We start from the raw sequence: 23,239 nt of genomic DNA on the forward strand, positions 1-23,239 counted from the left end.
AATATAGCTTAATTGTTATTATCACTTTGAATAATCTTCAACAACCTAGGGAAGAAGAGTCTAAGGTTCTACTGCACTAGTTTAAGAAATCCATTCTGTATAGAAACACAGTTATGTTAAATTCCCTTAGAGTTTAAGAACTTTATTATCAAATCATTTTAGCCTATTAAAGATGTTTTAAAACTTGCATAATATCCTACAAAAAGACTATTTTATGTTACATATCAACAAAACTCAACACCACTTTCTCCAATCATAAAAAAATGTTTTTTTAAGTTGTTACTTTTTAAATGACGTGAAACTAAAGAAAACTGGTTGCTGGTTTTGGAATCATCTTGTTTGGAGAAGAATATTCTATGCTTTACCACTTGTTGCCACGCCTTACAGAGATAGGGTCTATAGTCTACATCCACATCACTCTGGCGATTAAAGCCACAAGAAGGCCCTTCTGCTGAGTTTGAGGTTTTCTGCATTATACTTTGTGTTGTTGCAAAAAGAGCCAATCGATACTCATTCACCAGCTTCTCTAAGAGTTGGGAACATTTCTTCAGAGTGGACTCCTGTAACTTAACACTTTCTCCTCCATTGACACGGTCTATCCAATAAAAAGCTGACAGGCTATCCAAAATCAACAGGCAGAGAGAGGGGTGACTACAGAACATAGTTTCTAGCGAGTACAGTGTGAGAAGCAACTGGGTGCTGCTACTGCAGTACACCAGAAAAAATCTCCCAAGGCAGTATTTTATGGCTTCTTCAGAGCTTTCGGAGAGTCTGTGCTCAAGAACCGTGACGAGCCGAAGTATATCGAAGTGGTAATCTGTGTCAATAAACAAGACTTCCCCTCCCAGTCCGCCTTCCGATTTCGGAAGTATACATCGTGCTGTTAAATGATAAAGCATTTCTGTTTTTCCTGTTCCTTCTGGACCATGAAATTCAAGAATTTCACCTGTGTAAAATTTAAAAATGTCCGTCAAAATGCAGCAGCACAATAATGATAGCCTACAAAATGAAAAGTGTGCAAAAATGTTTAAAGAGACATTTACTGAAATTTTTTCCTTTTGAAAGAAAATCTAAATCCATTTGCCAAAACGGATTTGTATAAGCAAATACAAATAAATAAGGAAATAAAAAGTAAATCACTAAATTTCACCTCTGAGAAAGGTGTTGGCTATTAATTAGCACAAAGAAAATTTGAAAAACAAAATGACACGGTTGAAATGGGCCTAAGGGAATCTCCGGGGGAGGGGTCCACATACACTCACACTTAAATGGGTGATATTATAGCACTAAGAATAAAGTGCCACAGATCTAGGGTCTTTTAAAAAGCTACTGACTACTGGTACACACCATTTCTGGTAGTTAATTATCCCATATCCAGTTTCTCAATTTTCCTTAAGTATAAAAACCCCAATTTTGGGGAAAAGCAATGTGCCCAGCTTAAAAACGATTCTTCTCAGTCTTCCTTGCAAAGAGAGGCCAGCAGGTAGCACAGCTGTAGCCAATGAGACGCAGGTGGATGTCTGTTGGGGTTTCCAAGTTGTGCTGTCCTCACACAGGCGCCACTTCTGTCTGCTCTGCCGCTCCCTCCTCTGAGGTGACAGCGAGGATGACAGGTATACACTGAGGAGGGCAGACCCTAAAGAGGGTGGGGCAGGAAGACAGGAGGCACCCAGGACGTGGATGACAATACGGAACCTCGCACACCAGCCTGCCTCCATACCTGTGCGAGAAAAATAAGCCACTAGGCTGGACTTCTGCCACGTGCAAGTGAAACAGTCCCTAACTAGGGCTTCTCAAAATTGCTGGCATTATGGATGGAACAGTTCTTGATGGTGCAGTTTCACACATACAAGGCAGTAAGGACCCACAGCTTTCAGGCCCTAAGTGCCAACTGCATCCCTCAGGTGAAAACACCCCTGCACGTTTCCAAACTGCCTTCAGTTACCCTTTGCTATATGAATATCGCTTGATACTGTCTTGCTGAAATGACATCTGCACTGTGAATTATTTTCCTAGCATTATAAATCAAAGTCAACTACTCTAAACTTTGAAGACCCCAAATCTCTTTCCATATAGTTTCCAATAACTCTCTTTCCTTGAGGACAGCACAGATAAAATAAAACACCTGGGAAAACTGTCCAGCCTCCAGAGCTTTTCAAAATCCACTCTAAACAGTGGTCTTCCAATTCTTGTTTGCTTGCCATTTAATTTTTTTTTTAAGATTTATTTTTTATTTATTTATTTATTTTAGGTTGCATGGGGTCTTAGTTGTGGCATGCGGGCTCTTCGTTGTGGTGCATGGGCTTTTCTCTAGTTGTGGTGTGCGGGTTTTCTCTTCTCTAGTTGTGGTGCACAGGCTCCAGGGCATGTGGGCTCTGTAGTTGTGGCACGTGGGTTTAGTTGCCCCGCAGCATGTGGGATCTTAGTTCCCCGACCAGGGATCAAACCCGTGTCCCCTGCATTGGAAGGCGGATTCTTTACCACTGGACCACCAGGGAAGTCCCTGTTTGCCACTTAATTTATGGCTGAACTACATAATTGGAAACACTATGTTAAAAATGCAGATTCTTAGGCCCTAAACAAACTACAAGTCCATCTGAGAATCCAGTTACTTTATTTCCTGTTATTACTAACAAACCATTGTATGTTGGAACATTCACAAATAATGTGTAAGAAACCTAGCAATCTGTCACCATACCATATTTAAGGTAGTATAAAACTTCAGCCAATTTCCACTATAATCTTATATACAATTTGCAGTTCAAAATTTTAATTAAAAAGACTCCCCCAAACCCCTGCCCCCAAGATTCCAGCCTCAAGGAGTGAAGCTATTTTCATATTAACAATTGTTCATGGATGCTCTTATTAAAAGTTAACACAGTGACTAAAACTATATTCAATCCAGATGTTCCAGTTACTCTCTCCTACTATATAACTGATGAGCTAAGTGGGACTTCTCCCCACCCCCAAATAAAAATCTTTTACCACCCTATATTATAGAAAGAGAATAAGCTACATGCACTAGGTGAAGAAACATTAACACTGAACCAATATTAATGATAGTGAAGGAGAGCTGAAAACACAGCTTAGCAAGATTAATCTGAAAGTGGTTTGGAGGACACAGAGGACCACGCAGAAACACGATGCGGAGACCGACAAGCAGACCACACACAAGCACCCTCTCTCCTTTCCCCAGGAAAGGCAGCCCAAGAGGCTGAGAAGCAGTAACCAACCTTTTTATAGAGCTTTCCAAATGAAAAGGGACGGCTGCATATCTCGTTGGATCCTAGTAACAACACTCTGAGGTGGGAAGAGCAAACTTTATCATCTTCTGTCATTACATTTAACATGCTATATCATTTTTGATGATTTGCTTGACTGATTATATTTCTTGTTCACTACTTTAAGATGGGGACTTGAATACTCTATCCCCAGCACAAAGTACGGTATCTTTTGAATGCATTTCATCAGATTACTTTCTTCTTAAGAATTTCTTAGAAGAAATCTAAAGAATGAAAACGTAAGTTCTCATTTGGTGAAGAAAGTCAATTTTGGAACACGGCATTTTGAAAGGGAGCAGGTGTGGTAGGGAGTTACAGGTGGGGATGCGGCTTTGGTTAGCAGAGTCGGCAGTTGTGAAGGTCAGCTGCCCCTGGGCCCGAGTGTGCTGCCACTTCAGTTCTATCAAGTCTTCAGCCTCCTTCACTTAGAAGGTAAGGGTTAAACCTAAGGTAGTGATTTAAAAGTTCTCAGAGATAGGCTTGGAAGTGCTGTGTAAAAAAAAAATACATAAGCAGAGCAGAGATTTTTAATTCACATAATCATGTAAATATACTAACAAGAATTTAGCTTTCAAAAAAAAAGAATTTAGCTTTCAAAATGGTATGTTAAGATGTATCTCTAGGTGTCACAAATAAATATATCCTACAGCCACTAGGATTTAAGATTCACGACAGTAATAAGAGGCTGGATATAGCAATCTAGGAATAAGTTACACAGAAATAGAGAACAGAAAGCTCTTTGGGGGGGTGGGAGTGAACCTAAAACTAAGATAGAGGGCCAAAACTCAATTCTTGGGATAGATCCACAGTTAGAGAAGTCAGCATAAAGACAGATAAAACAGAAATTTAATAGAAATAGTACTAAATAATACTAAATGCAGCAGAAAAGTTCTAAAAATTAAAAAATGGCAGGGGAGAGGTAGGAAACAGATCACTGAACTGGTCCTGGATAGTAACCTTACAGCAGTAAATGTGTAGCCTGCAAAAGCACATTTAATGTAAACATTATTTTATGAACCAAACTTTAAAAACTGAGATACTCAGAAGATAGGCTGAGGGACTTCCCTGGTGGTCCAGTGGTTAAGAATCCGCCTTCCAATGCAGGGGACACGGGTTCGATCCCTGGTCGGGGAACTAAGATCCCACATGCCGCGGGGCAACTAAGCCCGCGCCCTCTAGAGCCTGTGCGCTGTAACTACTGAGCCCGCGTGCCACTAGAGAGAAGCCTGCGCGCCAAAATGAAGAGCCTGCACACTGCAATGAAAGCTCCCACGTGCTGAAACTAAGACCCAACGCAGCCAAAAACGAATAAATAAATAAACATATTTTTTAAAGTCTATTATTAAAAAAAAAAAAGAAGAAGAGAATACGCTGAAAAGGCACCCCAGGGAGCAGTCACTGCCTCTAGAGTAAGAGCAAGGAGAGAAATCAGAGTGGAGGAAGGCAGGGACTAGAAAAGAACACAATGGTTTAGGCTCATTTAAAAAGTAAAAAATTCAGTAGCAGTTTCACGTGGCTGGAGAGTCAAATGAAGATAAATTAAGATACATGTAACATATTCTGAAGTAAAAGAGGACGGACTCCACAGAGAGCTAGAAATACATGACATTGGTCAGAGGGTAACTGTGAGATATCTCTGGATATTTTCTGGAATTCTCAGAACAGGGGAAAAAAATGAACACTTTGCCAAGTATTTTCTTGGAGAGAGGGGTCGTGCTCGTGAACATTTTTCATCATAACTCAAAAGAGTAAGGCTTTCCTACATGGTTTAACAAGGCTTTCTGAATCCATGTGTTAACTAAGCACTGGCTGGTGTGGTGTAAATATGGACCCCTTAGAGCCTTGGTTCAGCACAAGTTAAACTGAGGCAAAGTTTAAGGCTGGCTAAGAGACTATTAGGTAGATAGAAACCCTCCTGTCCTTTTACAGATTAATAGCAAAGTGGGGGGAAAGGTCATTTATAACAACTGGGTAAGTAAAATCTGCAAACTTGGAAATTACACATGAATACTATCATTAACTTCTTGAACTAGATTCCCTGCAAATATGTTTAATGATGAACTGAAATCAATTTCATTGATTTTTATAAACATTTACTATCTAATCATAAGATCAAAAATAATATTCAGGGACCTCCCTGGTGGCGCAGTAGTTAAGAATCTGCCTGCCAGTGCAGGGGACACGGGTTCGAGCCCTGGTCCCAGAAGACCCCACATGCCGCAGAGCAACTAAGCCTGTGAGCCACAACTACTGAGCCTGTGCTCTAGAGCCCACGAGCCACAATTACTGAGCCCTCGCACCACAACTACTGAAGCCCACGTACTTAGAGCCTGTGCTCTGCAACAAGAGAAGCCACCGCAATAAGAAGCCCGTGCACTGCAACAAAGAGTAGATCCCACTCGCCGCAACTAGAGAAAGCCCGCTCACAGCAATGAAGACCCAATGCAGCCAAAAAAGTAATAATAATAATAATATTCAAACATTATGTTCTGTAGAGGAGACACGGTCCTTTTAACTGCATCTGAATCACTATCTCGTAAGTTTCTGCGAGCTGTTAAAAAAATCTCACCCTAGTCCAGGCAAAGTACTGCATATTACAACTGATAGTTAAAGGAAACACCCCCCCCCACAAAAAAAAAAAAAACAAAAAAATCACCTCTACAGTTTGTCATTAGACAAATTAAACTAAATCAGAAAATCTGGATGGTTTGGCCTTGATAGTTACTCTCACAAATAGAATGCGTAAGGGGTTTGGGTAACAGATTGTCGGAGTGAGTTTACGAATCTAAAGAGCCTTCAAAATAAGTAAAAGAAAGAAAAGCCAAAAAATACATCATCTAGGTACCAACCTACTAATTGTATAACAAATATGTTGAATTTGCAGAGTATAATCATTATAGTACTGAAGAGGTAATGAGTCTGTATATGGTACTGAATAAGTACTATCCAAAAAAAGTACTAAAAATATGTTTTACAACAGCATTAGAGACCCCTGTAACACCTAAATCGCCTACTGCTTCAACCTGAGCTTCCCTATAACAGTTTTTGATGAACTGCTGTTGTTGATAAATAACTCTTATAATCCCAGTCTTATGTATGCTGTTGCTCCAATGAATATTCATCTAACCAGTTCTTTTTTTCCATCTAACCAGTTTTATAGCTCTAAGAGCTATCATAGTTTTAAGTAAACTTTTTTGTTAGTGACTGAACATAATGGTGTTTTTAAAGTTTCTATAAATGTAATATTCAAATGTATAAGCTGTGCTTCAAACCTATTTTTTTTTGTTTTCATTTTATTTATTTTTGGCTGCACTGGGTCTTCACTGCGGTGTGCAGGCTTCTCATTGCGGTGGCTTCTCTTTGTTGGGGAGCACAGGCTCTAGGCGTGCGGGCTTCAGTAGTTGTGGCACGCGGGCTCACTAGTTGTGGCTCTCGGGCTCTAGAGCACAGGCTCAGTAGTTGTGGCACACGGGCTTAGTTGCTCCATGGCATGTGGGATCTTCCCGGACCAGGGCTGGAACCCGTGTCCCCTGCATTGGCAGGCGGATTCTTAACCACTGGGCCACCAAGGAAGTCCTCGAACCTGTTTTAATGTCAGTTTCATAAGGTTCAACTTAATAATATCCTTTCTGATAGAATAAAAACAGTTCAATCTTTTGTCTAACATGTTTGATCAAAATCTGTCATTTATTATTGATAGTTTAGAATTTTTTTTTAACTAACAGATATGCTCTATAGGAAATACTAAAACGAGTCCTTCAGGCTGCATGAAAGGACAGCAGTAGACAGTAACAAATCCAAATGAGTTAATAAAGAACATAGGACTACATAGGTAAATATAAAAGACACTATAAGTGTTTTATATTTTTAATTATTTTTTCATCTGATTTAAGAAACAACTGCATTAAGTAATTTTAATGATTTTAACTAAGCAAAATTTTAAGGGCATACCGTGTATAAATATGTAATTTAAAACAGCACAGAGGAAGGGGACAGGAATGGAGCTATATGGTAGCAAAGTTTTTTATAAAATATCGAAATTAAGATGGTATTTAATCCAAACCAGATTGTTATAAATTAAGATGGTAATTGTAATCCTCAGGGCAATCACGAGGTAAATAACTCAAAGAAAAAAAAAAGTAAAAATAATGACAAGGAATTAAAATGCTACACTAGAAAATATCTATTTAACACAAAAGAAGACAGTAAAGGATGAATAGAGAAACAAAAAAGACGTAAGACACATATAAAACAGATAGCAAAATGGCAGTCAAAAACCCTATCTTAACTAATAATAGTAATAAATGGATTAAACTGTCCAAACAAAAGGCAGATTGACAAAATGGAATAAAAAAACATGATCCAACTATAGGTTGTTTACAATGGGCACACTTTACATCTCATGGCACAAGGTTGACAGTAACCAAACAGTAACCAAAAGAGAGCTGAAGTGGCTAGCCTATTATCAGACAAAATATACTTTAAGACAAGAATTGTTATTCGAGACAAAGAAGGACATTTTGTTTTTTTATTGTGGTAAAAGATGCCTAATACCATTAGCCATCAGCGAAATGTAAATCAAAACCACAATGAGGTATCACTTCATACTCACTAGGAAGGCTATAATCAAAAAGACAGACAGTAACACGTTTGCAGGAAGTGAGGAAATTGGAAACACTATACACTTCACTGATAGTGGCAAGTAAAATGTGGCAATTCCCAAGCAGCTACTTTGGAAAACAGTCTGGCAATTTTGCCAAAGGTCAAACACAGAGTTACCATACAACCTAGCAGTCCCTTTCAGAGGTATTATCCAAGGAAACTGAAAACATTTCTCCACAGAAAAACTCGTACACAAAATGATCATAGCAGCATTAGTCATAACAACCAAAAAGTAGAAACAACCCAAATGTCCACACCAACTAATGAATGGGTACAATAGAATATTATTATTCAATAAAAAGGAATGAACTACTGATGCATGCTACAATATGATAAATCTTGAAAATATTAAGCAAAGTGGAAAAAGTCAGTGACAAAACACCACATACTGTATGATTCCAATTACATGAAATGTCCAGAAAAGGCAAATCTACAGAGGCAGAAAGTAGATTGGTGGTTGCCTAGAGCTAAGGGATGTGAAAGGAAATGGGGAGTGACTAGTAATAGGCAACGGTTTCTTTTTGGGGTGAAGAAAATGTTCTAGAATTGATTGTGCCGACAGATGCCTAAGTGTGCAAATTGTACACTTAAATGGGTGAACTGTATTTCTTTAAGGCTGTTATATTAACAAAGAAGAAAACCACCTAAGCACACTACCTTCTTTCTAGTTCTCCCTCGTGTAGAGGGGCCAGTAAAACAAGTGGGTATTATTCTCCCTATCGCAGAAGTATTAACAGAGCTACCAACTACCGAAGGACTTTCCTGTGATTCTCAAACTTGTAAAGAATAAAAATAAATAACAAAACTCCCATTAAATATTGTGCTGGGATAAAAGAGGTTTTCATACTGAAGACTTAACTGCAAATAAACCAAACCCCATCTCATCTGACACAGATAATGAAGGCTTAAAAGTGTCTCAACAACAACAAAAAAAGTGTCTCATCATCATCTTTCTCAGTTTTTAATTTCACAGTTTAACCTATATAGGCTGTTGCTAGAAGTGTGTGTATGTATATGAGTATATGTGGGGAAAAACTTGTTTTATAAAACTTAATTTATGACACTGTATTTTGGCTTGAGATTGTGTTTTTACCATGCACAGGTGAATCTTCATCAGCAAACAGATGCGGTTCTATTTCTTTCAAGGAACTTCTACCTTCCAGTCGGGCAAGGAGCTTGCGAAAGGGAAAAAAAAGAGAAGGAAAACTCATTGTTTAAAAATATAAAATCCTAGAAATCGACATTTATTCAATTTTCCAAAAGTCTGTAAGAGACTTTTCATCATTTTGAGGATCTGAAGGAAATCATGAAATAGAAAATATCGTTTAGGAGAAAAGTTGTGTTCATTGATTCAGAAAACACTTTATTTTTTGTTAACGTACCAAATACTGTTGGTATAAAATGAGTCCCTGCCCTCAAAGAAGCTGATAGGGTCTTTGGGACACAGGGCCAAACTGCTGACTGCAAAGTATTTACCTTCCTTCCTCATTATAATCACCTTTCTCACTCTGCTCACCACACTTGTTATCAGGTATCAGCTTTTAATCTGTCTGCCCATTACATGGCCAGCTCCTTATCTAGGGGAGGGGAGGGGACAATGGAGAAAGGTGGAGAAAAACTTCCCTGAGAAGCTCCCATGTGAATTCGTGAATTCGTGAATTCGTGAACAGGGCACAAGCAGGCATACCTGGCAGATGGGACAACATCAGCCAAGGTGCAAAGGTTATAACAGCACAGTGTGTGGGTAAACTATAAGCAGATTTGAATTGCTAGAGCTTGTGGCACGAAACTGGCAGGAGATAATGAAGTCCTAAAAGAACCGAAGTCAGATCACAAAGGGTCTTGGATGTCACCTTTAGGAGTTTGCTCTTTGGTTTGTAGATAAGAGCAAGGGGTTTTAAGAAGCAATCTAGAACAGTTAAGAGTAGACAGCTAGGTCTTTGGGCTGAGGTTTCTCATCAGTAAAGTGAGCAAAACAAACAGTATTTCCGTCACAAGACTGTTGAGGATGCAATGTGTTCCAAGAGTGCCTGGCACAGAGTAAGCATAAGCTATTATTATCTGCATTTCAAACAGATCATCTTGGTGGCTACGAGGGGATGGATTTGAGAGCAAAGCCAGATGTGGAGAAAAGGCTCGAGTCCGTCACACTAACGTGGAGAAGTGCCTGTACCAAGACAGAAGGAGCTAGAACTACAGGAAGCAAAATTCCAAGACAGACTGAAATGTCAACGTGGGAAATAAAATCAAAGTTGATTCTCAAGGTTCTAAGGAAACAGTACAGATCTGACAACCCTTCTAAACAACAAAAACGCGTATCACAAACGAAGAAAAGCAGTCATCCTTTGTGGGTTTTTTTTTTTTTTTAACAGAAGCAAAAGTTTTGGAAAGATTTCCTGCAGTGATGAAAAGGTTCTATACATTAATTTGGCAAATATTTATTGAATGTCTATTATGTACAAAGCACTATGGCAGGTAAAATAGAGACTACAGAAATGAAGATAATTAAGCTACACTCAAAGAACCTGCAGTTAGGTCCTCTAGGAGATGAGATTTTATCACAAATCAAGCTAAAGACTGCTAACTACACTCAAGAGTGCTTTGAGTTAGAGCAGAACTTCTGAGGGCGTACCTGTGGTCAATTATGTTCATAAATACTAAGACATTATTTGTCTTTCTCACTATGCTGACACTTGCACTGATGGTGCAGCAGCAAAGGTGGGTAAAACTGCTGGCACCCAGCACAATCAAGGCAGTGGCATCAAACCATATTAGTACACATGGTATTCTTCACCACTCAGAAAAACAAACAAGCAAGCAAAACTATTTTTGCATAAGAATGTTTTTGATGTGGCAGTAAAAAGTATTGACTCTATATTAAATCATAACCTTTGAGTACTGTTGAAAATATTCCCTGTGATGACGTGGGAAACATATTAGTAGGAAAGAATTTAACCTTGACCAAAGAGAGGTCTGGCCTTTGCCCTTGGCTCCTGGGAGATAATCTCTAAGCCTCTTGGAAAATCCTGCTGATAAAAGTGTCTTTGTTTACCTGGGGGCCCTGAGCCACACCAGGTAGTCTCACAACGTGAGCGAAGGTGAGGGCTTTGGGTCAGCTCAACCTCTGCGTCAGTGGCTGCACACAGAGGCCAGCTGGTTGGGGGGCTGACAATGTCTACATGACAAAGCCCCATGAACGCTCTGGACACCAAAGTTCAGGGGCGCTTCCTTGGTTGGCATACTGTCCCCCACTGCTGCTGGGGAAAGTTAGCACTGTCCATACTCCACTAGGACAGGACAATTGGAAGCTCCATATTTGGAATTCTGGATTTTGTCCCATTATATCTCTTCCCTGGGCTGATTTTAATCTGTATCCTTTTGCTGTAGTAAACTATAACCATGACTAAGCTTTCAGCGTATTCTGTAAGTCCTTCCAGCAAATCACTGAACCTGAAGGTGGTCTTGGGGACCCGCAAACATGCAATTAATGTCAGAATGAGTGAGGTCATGAGGACCTGGAACTCTGCAGTTGGTGTCTGAAGTGAAGGCAGTCTTGGGGACTTCCCCCAACTTCACACACAGATAAAGAGAGCACTTTTGCTCCAAACTGAAATACAATGGCTTTTCTCTAGGAAAAGCACTTGTGTGATTACCTGAGCTGGATACTTTTTCATAGAACACCCTTTTATTTGAAAGAATGACTGATAGACAAATTAGGATTACACAGACTTTGTTATCTGGCAGACATTTTACTGATAACAAAGAAAGTCAGCTGGTCACTTTAAGGAAACTAACTGACAGTATTTGTTGCCAATGATAAAATTTGAATTTTGGAAAACTTTTATCCACTCCTGTGGGCTTGACAGCATCCCAACACTTAAAGCATTGGTGAAATCACTAAGTATTTTAAGTTTCTCCATTTCACTGACAGATATAACCCACATAAACAACAACCCTTCTGGTTATGGATGTTCACTGGAACTACGGTGGTCATCATTTTGTACTACATACAAATATTGAACCATTATGCTGTAATTCAGTCCTAAGGCCAAGAAGTATGAGAACCACTGGGTTAGAAGGTTGAGGGTCCAAAAGAAGAAGACAGAGAAACTTGCGTGGGCAAGATGGAACACATGAAATGACTATAAAATGTTTTAAAAAGCCTGTATACAAATGACCAACATCCTCATCAGAATGATTAACATGAGAAGTTACTCCAACTGTTTACCCTTACTGTCACTGCTCAAGATATTTTAGAATCCTCCTCTGGAGAATTCCTTGTCAGACAGAATTCAGAAAAGGATTAGAATTTTATTGACATGACTCTTAGATAAAAATGGTATTACTCCTCTTATCAAACTGGCTGACTTGGCCGATTTGCATCTGACTTTCCACTATTACTAAAAAGTCAAATTCATTTTCAAAGGATGAAAACTACCTATCAATGAGAAATTTCAAAACAGTGTTTTACAATGCCAAAAGCAGAGTATACCGAATACAGAGGAAGTGAAAGTACCTCCCAGAACCTGGAAATAGATTAACTCTGACAAAAATAGATAATATTAACAATTTATAGAAGTCACTTGATGGGATGAGATATCTTCCAAACCTAAGCAGAAAATACCCTAAAAATTTGGCATTAACCTGACCATTATATAAACTAAAATGAACGATGTTGTCCAGGTTTGAGGAATAAGCTGAAAGAAGCAAGGTATAATCAATCTAGAGTTTCAGAAGGGCAAAGAGTAAACTAAGCCAGGGTAAAGGGAACCAAAGTAAGTTCTGTTTGACATGATAGTTTAATCCTTTTAGGGAAGATTAACACATCAGGCAAACAAAGCTTGGTGATGGTAGCTATTAAGATAATTCAACTATTTCTCTTGATTCTCTAAGCAACCTTTCTGAGCCCAAATTTCCTAACTGGGAAAGAATACACAGTGGACACAACAATTTTACTCTATTTGGCAGTTTCACTAATATTGTAAATTAATAGATTTGGCATTTGGTTTGTAAATCAGTATCTGCCAGGTTTTATTATCATAACAATAGCTATCTAATAATAGCTACTATTTGTACTTGCTGTGGTACATAATTTATATACATTATCTCTTTTAATTATCACATTAACTCTATTTGTTATCATTCTATTTTTCAGATGAGAAAACTAGTAGACGCCAGAGTTGGGATTTAACTGAGATCTCTGGCTCCCCAAGCCTGGAATTCTTCCCCTGTGCTACAGAGCCTCAGAATCAGTATCACTGAGTCTGAAAAAATCTGAGTACAGGGATGACAGTTTTTGGACCTACTCAGCTGAAGATCAAACCAATCTGAGGTCCTGTCTAGGCAGTTATCTGGTCTCTCTCAACCATCTCTCTTAGCACTCCCTCTAAAACCACAAGGAGCCCCAAATGTTTTCAACAGCAACATCAATACTGGAGCTAGTGTACAGTCTGCAAAAGGGGTAATACTCAATTATACAGATATTCATTGGCAAAAATTTCAAGCAAGTCAAGTGTATTCCAGGAACTGAGTAAGGTGCATAGGTACAACACCTTACTTACATAGATACAACAGACACAGTTCCTATCCTCAAAGAATTTAATGAGGGAGAGTCAAAGGTTTAAAAAGTACAATAAAGTATTGTAGGTGCTATAATATCAATAGAAATAACATGGGGCTCTGTGAAGGCATAAAAAAGGGACAGTCGATTCTAATCTGTGTGAGAGGCAACTTTAACTCTGAAAGAGAGATTTAGCATGTAGTTCTTTCAGGCACATACAAAATATTCATTGATAGAGCAATGTCCTTTCCCTATTCTCTCAATTAAATGCTCTAAGGCCTAGACTATTGAATGAATGAAAATTCTACACATTCCTCAGGGCCAGCTCCTTCCACGAAGCTATTCCTATACTTAGGAACACATTACCTACCAGTCTCCCTCATCTGGATCTAAGAGCTTGAAAGGAACTGGCTCACCACCAATTCCAAAATGCTTTACATTTGGCAGACACTTAGTAGCTGCCTATTAAGTTGAAGGTAAACAGGTCACAGGTAGGTAGAATTAGGGGAGGATGGAGAATAAAAAGAACCTCAAACTACATAGATTTTCACATGTTTGGACAATCTATGCAAACTTCTACTAAACAAAAGTCCTTGAGTATTCTTACAGCTGTCATCAAAGTTCTTAACACTCATTAACAAAAGTCTGTTTTGTAGACAATCATACACCTTCAATGCCTGTTAAGTAGAATACATATCATACAGATGTTTTAAAACATCATTTGGTTATGGAAAAGCTTACACTAGAGCAGGAAGGAGAGCTTAAAGATCAAGTTAACCAGAAATGAATGACATTAAGGCAAACGTGTATGTAATTGTCATTTGGATAAAGGCTCATTTCCCCTGACCTTTTGTGATTAAATCTGTTTGCAGATGGACCCCAGCAGCAAGGTTTCAAACCAGTTAAGTATAAAAGTCTACCTAAAGGGGCTTCCTTGGTGGCGCAGTGGTTAAGAATCCGCCTGCCAATGCAGGGGACACGGGTTCGAGCTCTGGTCCGGGAAGATCCCACATGCCGCGGAGCAACTAAGCCCGTGCGCCACAACTACTGAGCCTGCGCTCTAGAGCCCACGAGCCACAACTTCTGAGCCCACGTGCCACAACTACTGAAGCCCGTGCGCCTAGAGCCGGTGCTCCGCAACAAGAGAAGCCACCGCAATGAGAAGCCCGCGCACCGCAACGAAGAGTAGCCCCCGCTCGCCGCAACTAGAGAAAGCCCATGCGCAGCAACAAAGACCCAGTGCAGCCAAAAATAAATAAATAAAATAAATAAATTTATTTAAAAAAAAAAAAAGTCTACCTAAAGAAGCAAACACTCTAAACCAAATATTCCCACCCCCGCCCTATAACAGGCCTGGATTTCCACTACAAACTGAATACAATTCTTAGTAGTTTTATTACATATATACAGAGGAAATTCACTCCAGGCAAATATGTGTTAACTATAACATACAGAAAGTAAGAGAGGAGTTGGAATGTGTAAGGTGGCAAGGGAAAGCAGCAGCTATGTTAACATGTATGTGATCAATGCAAAATTTGGCCCTTACCATGGTAGTCCCTTAAATTCACGGACTAATTCTTTTTCACTTGTGAAATTAGGCTCCTCTGCCACTTAGAAAATTCAATTGCCCTTCAGGGCAGAGTACTAGGCCGGGCTCTTAATAAAGCTTTCGTCTAAATTATATGGAAAAGACAATTGTTACTCGAATACTAAATCATAAAAATTCCATTGTTTCTAAGTATAGTCCCCAAAGAGCTGCTGCCTTTATAACTAATACTTTTTAAAAAGCAATCATCCTATAAGAAGGAAAAATAGATATATAAAAAGTCAAGCAAAAATTACTATACGTACCTAAGAAGCATTCATTTCTAGCAGAATTTATAAGGACTAAATTTTAAATTTATGACAGCCCACAAGTTAGTAATTCCATTAAATGTATAGTTAAGATTTCACTAGGAAGTTATATCAGACTATGCTTCAAAATGTCATTTAGACAGAAAAATCAACTATATGCAAGATCCCAGAAAGAGACAATAAAGCACAGAATCAAAACTGCAGAAGCTTAACACTGGAGGGACACTTACCCCTCCCCCACCTCCCTTGTATGTGAGGAACTCTACTGGAGAAACACCTCTGGTGTATGCTCCCATCCTCCTGTTCTCTCTTCCCCAGGGAAGAAGAGGTTTTTCTAATGGGTTATTTTGAGAGCAGGAACTAGACACACATTGACTGGCCCCATCCTGGGTCCTGACAGCTTGCCTGCAGGAAGTGCATATTCTGCGGTTTCTAGTGTAGGAGGAGGGGTGCTTAGAAATGAGCACGTGGCAACATGAAGTTCGACGGTAACCCTGACAAGAGCACTTTTGGTGGAATATGGAGACAGAAGCCAGATTACAGTGGGCTAAAGAGTGAACGAGAGAAAAGCAGACTCAGGCCAGAGCACAAGGGAGGAGTGCTCTACAGAGGAGGAAGGGAATGGGGCTGGTAGGGGCTGGTGTGTAGGGAGTTTTCTGGTTTGTTTTGTGTGTACTGCTTTATGTTAGGATACTGATGGAAGTGATTGGTAGAAAGAAGACTGCAGATGCAGAAGACAGAAAAAGTGGGGATACCTGCAGGAGTGATGTCCTAGAGGGGGTGGAGTAGGGTGGATGGAATTCATATCGCAAGTGGAGAAGCTGCCCTTTCTTAGAAGCAAAAATATTCTACTTTACAGGAGGGAATTCAGAGAAAATCAGTACATGTACTTTTTATCAATACAGACTTGATGAAAAAGCAGGAATTGCTATATTACTACCCAATAAAGTAGACTTCAGAGCAAAGAAAATTACTAGAGACAAAGAGGGACACTACATAATGATAAAAGGATCAATCCACTAGGAAGACATGTGATCTTAAATGTGTACATATCAGACACAGTCTCAAAATACACGAAGCAAAACTCATACAGCTGAAAGGAGAAACAGACAAACTCACTAGTTGGGACTTCAACACCCACTTCTCAGAAACCAAAAGACTTACTAGAAGATCTGAACAACACAACCAACAGGACCTAATTCATATACACAGAACATCTGACCCAACAATAGCTGAGGGTACATTTTTTTTCAAGTGCCCATGGAACATTCATCAAGCTAGATCACACCCTGGGCCATAAAACAAACCTCAACGATCATAAAAGAACTGAAGTCATACAGAGTATGTTTGACTATAATGGAAACAAACTAGAAATCAGTAACAGACAACAGGAAAAAATAAGGGAGTTCCTGTGATTTTTTTTTGTTTGTTTTCTCAATGACACATGAGGCAAGGCAGAAAGGAGAAGGAAGAGAAGGGAAGGCATGAAATTTATCATTAAACAATTATTGAGCACCTACTGTGGGCTAAATATTGTTCTAAACACTGAGACTTAAAGGAGTAATCCCAACAGAGAACAATCATGATCCTTCAATGGCAGGGGTGGGAGGTGGGGAGGAAGACAACATATAAACAATATAAGATGTCAGATGTGGTAAGGGTAAAGAAGAAAAAGAAACAGAAACAGAGTAAAGGAATAAAGATTAACAGTAGGAAGGACCTCCTTATACTGGATGGAAAAGCTTCTCCTCTAAGAAACATGAAGAAAGTGAGGAGCCAAACCGTGTCAATTTCTGAAGGAACTGCAAAGGCTCTGAGGCTGAAGCACACTTGGCACATTCAAGGAATAGCAAGGACAACAGTGTGTCTGAAGAAGAGTGAGGGAGAGTGGAAGATGAGATCAGAAAGGCAGGAGAAGAGATCCGAGGCGGGGCTGAAGGGCAAATCATACAATTTGCAAATCATGCATCAGTGGAGGAAACAGGATTCTGGATTTTACTGTAAATGATACAGGAGCCTCTGGAAAACTTTGTAGAGTCTGCTTACATTTTGAATGGATCACCCTGGATACTGTGTGGAAAATATATTAGAATAAGTGTGAACACGGTGGAGCAGAGCCGAGTTAGAAGGTTACTGCAGTCAAGCAGGTGATGGTTACTAGGAATAGGAATGGCTGCAGTAAAAAGTAGTGAAACGTGGTCAAATCCATGATATATATTGAAGGCAGAGAAAACGGGATGTGCTAATGGATGTGGGCTGATATGGGAGGAAAAGAGGATTCAAGAATGACTTAGTTTTTGGCTTGAGCAACAGGTAGAACAAATTCACCATTTAACAAGATAGGGAAGGCCTGGGAGGAAGCAGGTTGGGGCTGGGTGTACATGTGTGGTGGTAAACCAAGACTTCAGTGTAGGGCATATTAAAACTTTTCTCATGTTGTCTCTGCGTCCAGGAGTCAATCATGATGAGAATGTTAAGTCTGGGATGCCTATGAGACATCCACGTGGGTACGTCAAGAAGATACCAGAACACGTGTGTCTGGAATTCAGGCGTAAGGTTGGATTTGACGACAGGTGTTTTGTAGGGAGAAAGTGAATGAATTACTAGAAAAACACAAGTGGGCTGGGAGTCCACTTGAACTTGATGGTTACAAATTTAAAATGAAATCAGTCGGCCTGGTTGTGATTTTCTTTAGCAATATTCAGCTGAGTGGGTAGACAGTGAAAGCAGACAGCTGGGTTTAACCGCGGTTAGGAAAGCAGGTTAGGATTTAAAGAGACAAGGAAGTCGAAAGTACTCATAATGGAGGAACGGTAATGATGGAGCACTGATTCTATTCTGGGTAAGAAGGGAAGCAAAGAGAGAAGGGGACAGATGTTGTTCTAAGTCTACCATCCGAGACCAAGATATTATTAAATGCTAAATATTTTCTTATTTAATATTTGCCTCTGGCAAAAAGGCCACCCTGAACCTTTTCTAAGAAAAGAAAACCAGGGAATTCTCTGGTGGTCCAGTGGTTAGGACTCTGCGCTTTCACTGCCGTGGGCATGGAGTCAATCCCTGGTCGGGGAACTAAGATCCCAGAAGCCGCACGGTGCAGGCAAAAAATAAATTAAAAAAAGAAAACCAGTCATTATTATTAATAAATAGTTATCAAGTGTTTACCGTGCAGGGAATACTGTGCTTAGTGAAAGGATACATAGAAATATAGGGACCCACCTCCTAGGAGTACAGCTGAAAGACAACTGAGAAATCATCATCTACCGCCCTCCTTTTACAAAGGTAGAAGCCAAGGTTTAATAACTTATCCAAAATCACCCAGCTTGCTCCCAGCTGAGCCAAGACTACAGCCATGGTCCAGGGTTCTCTATCTCAGCCCCCAAAATGATGCCATTAGAAAACTTCTGGGAAAATGTGTAAAAATTCACCTTGAGAAACGATAATTGGGATGGAGAAGTTTCCTACTCTTCATTTCAGTACTACTGGAATTTTCTGTCATAAGCATGTACTACTTTAATATAATCTATTATAATAAAGAGAGGAAACAGTATGTTGTGCATGATAGCCAAAACTGGACACTTTGAATTTATCCACTGATTACTTTTAAACTCAAGGCATTTTCAGCATTTTTGAGAAAATGTAAAGTACACCAGGGGTCCCCAACCCCCGGGCCTCAGACGGGTTTGGGCCCGCGGCCTGTTACGAAGCGGCCGCGCAGCAGCAGGTTTGGGCCCGCGGCCCGTTAGGAAGCGGCCGCGCAGCAGCAGGTGAGCGGCGGGGGAGCGAAGCTTCGTCTGCTTCTCCCCATCGCTCGCGTTCCCACCTGAACCAACCCCCCCCCCACCCCCATCCACGGAAAAACTGTCTTCCACGAAACCGGTCCTTGGTGCCAAAAAGGTTGCGGACCGCTTTAGGACACCACTACTTAACAAGTATGCGCAAATGAAGCCATCTGGTGGATGATGCCAAAACATTGCCAAAATCTTTTCTAATACTCTCAGAGGAATGTAAAAGTAAAAAATGCCATTGTTACTGTGCAAAAGTAAGGTAAAGAACAGATTATTCTACTGTAAATTGCATTCCAATGTGTGTCTTCTTTAAATCAAGGGCTCCTTATATAAGTTTTCCACTCAGCTATCTGGCCTACCCTAAATTGCATCCCTAGAATCTGTTAAAGGAAAATATTCTTTGCGACTTTGTTTTCTTGGAAGACCCTGTATGAAATGTCTCTTCCCTACTACTCACAAGATGTGGGAAAGGTTAGCTATTTTATAAGGTGGTTATTCTTGTGAATTAAAAATTTAAAGTAGTTTATTTTAGGACTTCCCTGGTGGTTCAGTGGGTAAGACTCCACGCTCCCAATGCAGGGGGCCTGGGTTCGATTCCTGGTCAGGGAACTAGATCCTGCATGCATGCCACAACTGAGTCCACATGCCGCAACTAAAGATCCCGCATGCCGCCACTAAAACCTGGCACAGCCAAAATAAGTATATAAAATAATAAATAAATAAATATTTTTTAAAAATAAAAAAAAATTAAGTAGTTTATTTCAGCTTCTTGGGATAATTTGTGACCTCAGATATCTTCCTCAACACAATGCCTCCAGGTAGGATCCATCTAGTAGACTGATGTACAAAGAAAGACAATAGAATCCAAACAAATTAAGCAACGGCCATACAGTGCCCAGCACTTAAGGGAAAAGAGGGTTGCTTAGTTGGTTTTGATGACAAAAAGGAAAAAGAATAAAGCAGCACCAACTGCCCAGCTCACTAATCTTCTCCCCTCCACCCCACCGTACTCCAAAGTAATATGAGTGAGGTAATCTTGCTTAGGATCTCCAGACAGCGTGGCAGGCAAACGATATGATGCTAAACTCTTTGTTCAGTGCCTCGACTGCACTGGGCTTTCATTTTCTGGATGTTAGGCTTGTTCTGATTGCAAAAGTCATCTGAGTTTAACCTGCGTTTCAAATTATCATTTCAATCAGTAAGGCTGTAACTGTAGCAGTTCTTACAGAGAGCAGCGCCTCTACTCTGAAGGAGCAAGGGTTGGCAAACTATGGCCGGCAGGCCAAATCCTGAAGTTTAAAAAATAAAAGGTTTACTGGAACACAGCCATGCTGATTTGTTTACACACCTCTGGCTGCCTTCACATTAGAACAGCAGAGCTGAGTAGCTGTGACCGAGACCGAATGGCCCACAAAGCCTAAATGTAGACTATCTACTCTGGTCCTTCACAGAAAAAGCCTGTTGATCGTTTAAGGGTTTCGCTTCCCCTCCCTCCTCTGTATAAAAGATCTTCCAGGGCTTCTCTGGTGGCGCAATGGTTGAGAATCTGCCTGCCAGTGCAGGGGACACGGGTTCAAGCCCTGGTCTGGGAAGATCCCACATGCTGCAGAGCAACTGGGCCCGTGAGCCACAACTACTGAGCCTGCGCGTCTGGAGCCTGTACTCCGCAACAAGAGAGGCCGCGACAGTGAGAGGCCCGCGCACCGCGATGAAGAGTGGCCCCCGCTTGCCACAACTAGAGGAAGCCCTCGCACAGAAACGAAGAATCAACACAGACAAAAATAAATAAATAAAAATTAAAAAAAAAAAAGATCCTCCATAACCTGCTTCTGCCTATTCCTCAGGGCTTACTTCCCAACACTGTTTCCCCACTAGCTTTGTCCGTCTACAGAGAACTACTTGCAGTTCCCCTAAATCAGTGACGCCCTTGCTCAAGGCAGAACCCACGTACTTGCGACTCCCTGCCCCGAATGCCACCCCCTCCTTGCCAAGCCACCGACCACCCAAAGCCACCAACCTCAGCTGTCCCCTCCTCCTCCCAGTTAGTCTTCCAGGCTGCCCGCCCCTCGGCTGGACGGCACGATCTACCAACCGTCCTGTAATTTGTACGCAGCCTCCCTTACTTGTCCTGCAAAAGCAGAAGCTGTTTCTTGCGTTTCTTACTCCTGTTCCTTAACCAGCGGTTGACACGTAATAAGTGCTTGATACTTGCTGGTTGAATTCCTGAATAAATCTTTGCAGACACCACATGGCTTGTGTGGCCCTGGATGCTTAGGCTGGAAATGTAAGCCGCGATAGCGAGGCTGAATGCCGTAAGCAAAAGATGTACAGAACAGAGGGAACAGGTGGAGCCACCTACTCAGATACCACTGTTCTAGAAAAGTCTATGAGCGCTCCGCCTGGCAATCCCCTGCTTTTCCTAGCCTCTCTTGCACACCGTACCATGTCTGACTGGTTCACGCATGACAGGTTTGAACCGTAATGCTGGCGGTCTCGGGGGCCGGCTCCGGGGACACAGGTTTGGGGGGCGGGGCTCTAGGCTCGCCGGCGTCCGGGTCCCGCGCACCTCCCCCTCCCCGGGGCGCCCCGGCCTCCCGCGCCCTCGGGGCTCCCTCGCCCGCCCACGGCCCTGTTCTCGTCTCCCTAGCTCCCACCTCGGCAGCTCTCACCTCCGTCCCAGACTCAGCCCTATGGAAGTCACTACACATCGCCCCGGAGGCTCGGCGCACCAGCCACTCAACTTTCCCGCCAGCGGCGCCATTTACTGCGCGGCCTCGGCCCCGCAGCCAGTCAGAGACGCTGACCCACTGACCCGGGCGCGAGCATGCGCACTGCGCCCGCCCTCGGCCGGGGAGCCGGCGAGCATGCGCAGCAGGGCGTGCGACCGCCGCCCGCCCCGCTCAGTGACGTCAGACCACGTCTCCTAGGAGACCGGGAGGTAACTGGGGATTTTCTTTTCTTCTCTCTCATAAATTTCCATTTGTTTTTATTGGGTAAAACTACCAGCATGTATTTTTTTTTTTAAAGTATTAACAGAACACTTACTGAGCAAACGGGCCTTTTTGTTCATTCTTGGGTTAAAAGCCTCTGGCTGGCTGTGGGTGTAGTTTATGGTTGATTCTGAATAAACGAAAAAAGAATACTAAATTTAAACGAATTTTTAAAGTATAGCGAGCCGGCAGATATATCCAGTTCTTTTTGGAGGTAGAAGGACTGTTTGTTATCAAGTACCTATCCATTAAGTTAAGGCACATATCAAGTGCCTATCCATTAAGATAGATAAATATTAGATGGACAGATGATAGAAAGATAGATGGATATTGAGTATTTGCTCTATGCCAGACCTTGTGCCGAGCTCTGGGAACAGAACAAAGAATAATAGACATGCATGAGTGGGGATTACAGCCTATTAAGCCATTTACTGGAATGTGTCCTTAAAAAATTCGCTTTCCAATAGCTGTAGCTGTTGTTTAGTTGGGCAAAACAGTGAGGTTGGCAGTGTAGGGTTCTCTTTTTCTTATCCTTACGCTTGCAGCTGTGTAATTAAGAAACGATTATAATATTAGTAATGATAGGTAACACTTCCAGAGCGTATTATGTGCCAGGTACTGTCCTAAGGGCTTCATATATAATAACCCATTTAATCTCCACAGTCCTGAGGTGGGTATTGTTATTATCCTTATTTTAGAGATGAGAAAACTGAGGCACCAATTTTGGCCCATTTTACTTTGTTGTAATGATTGTGGTGGGTCGACACTTTAATGGGAAGTAGGAAGCAAAGACCATGAATACAGACAGTTCTTCACAGAAACTTGTCTGTGAAGGAAGGAAATAACATATTACACAGAAAAATATATATAGGATAAAGGAAGAGTCATTTAAGGAGGCAAAGCCTGGTTCAAGTTTAAATGCTGATAGGAAAGAGCTGGTAGAGACTTAACGGTTAAAGACACCATCTGAGAAAGGATACTTGATGGAGTTGGACTGGAAGAGGAAAGAGGATGTTGGGTGTAAGAATCAGCTCTAGATGGGGGACGGCATCTCTTCAACGTGAGCAGGGACAAGGAGTCAAGAATGGGTGCAGACTATTCACA

The 23,239-nt window shown here is 41.1% G+C and overlaps 1 protein-coding gene across 1 annotated transcript; it reads right to left on the reverse strand.

Annotated features, from left to right (window-relative positions):
• Positions 1 to 224: 224 nt before the first annotated feature.
• XRCC2 (X-ray repair cross complementing 2) lies at positions 225 to 21,914 on the reverse strand. Its single transcript, XM_061198203.1, has 3 exons — positions 21,815 to 21,914; positions 9,037 to 9,118; positions 225 to 946 (listed from the first exon to the last, which is right to left on the reverse strand). The coding sequence occupies exons 1-3, from the start codon at positions 21,851 to 21,853 to the stop codon at positions 225 to 227; spliced, it is 843 nt and encodes a 280-aa protein (XP_061054186.1). The 5' UTR covers positions 21,854 to 21,914.
• Positions 21,915 to 23,239: the final 1,325 nt, after the last annotated feature.

The sequence above is a fragment of the Eubalaena glacialis genome, chromosome 8 (assembly GCF_028564815.1).
Source record: "Eubalaena glacialis isolate mEubGla1 chromosome 8, mEubGla1.1.hap2.+ XY, whole genome shotgun sequence".
Lineage (NCBI taxonomy): Eukaryota > Metazoa > Chordata > Mammalia > Artiodactyla > Balaenidae > Eubalaena > Eubalaena glacialis.

Excerpts from the sequence above, each read along its gene's own strand:
- XRCC2 (XM_061198203.1), bottom strand. The coding sequence starts at position 21,853 with ATGTGTAGTGACTTCCATAGGGCTGAGTCTGGGACGGAG. Across the intron at positions 9,119-21,814 it reads GGGCTGAGTCTGGGACGGAG|CTCCTTGCCCGACTGGAAGG; the intron begins GTGAGAGCTGCC and ends CCCTTTCGCAAG. Across the intron at positions 947-9,036 it reads TGAAGATTCACCTGTGCATG|GTGAAATTCTTGAATTTCAT; the intron begins GTAAAAACACAA and ends AATTTTACACAG.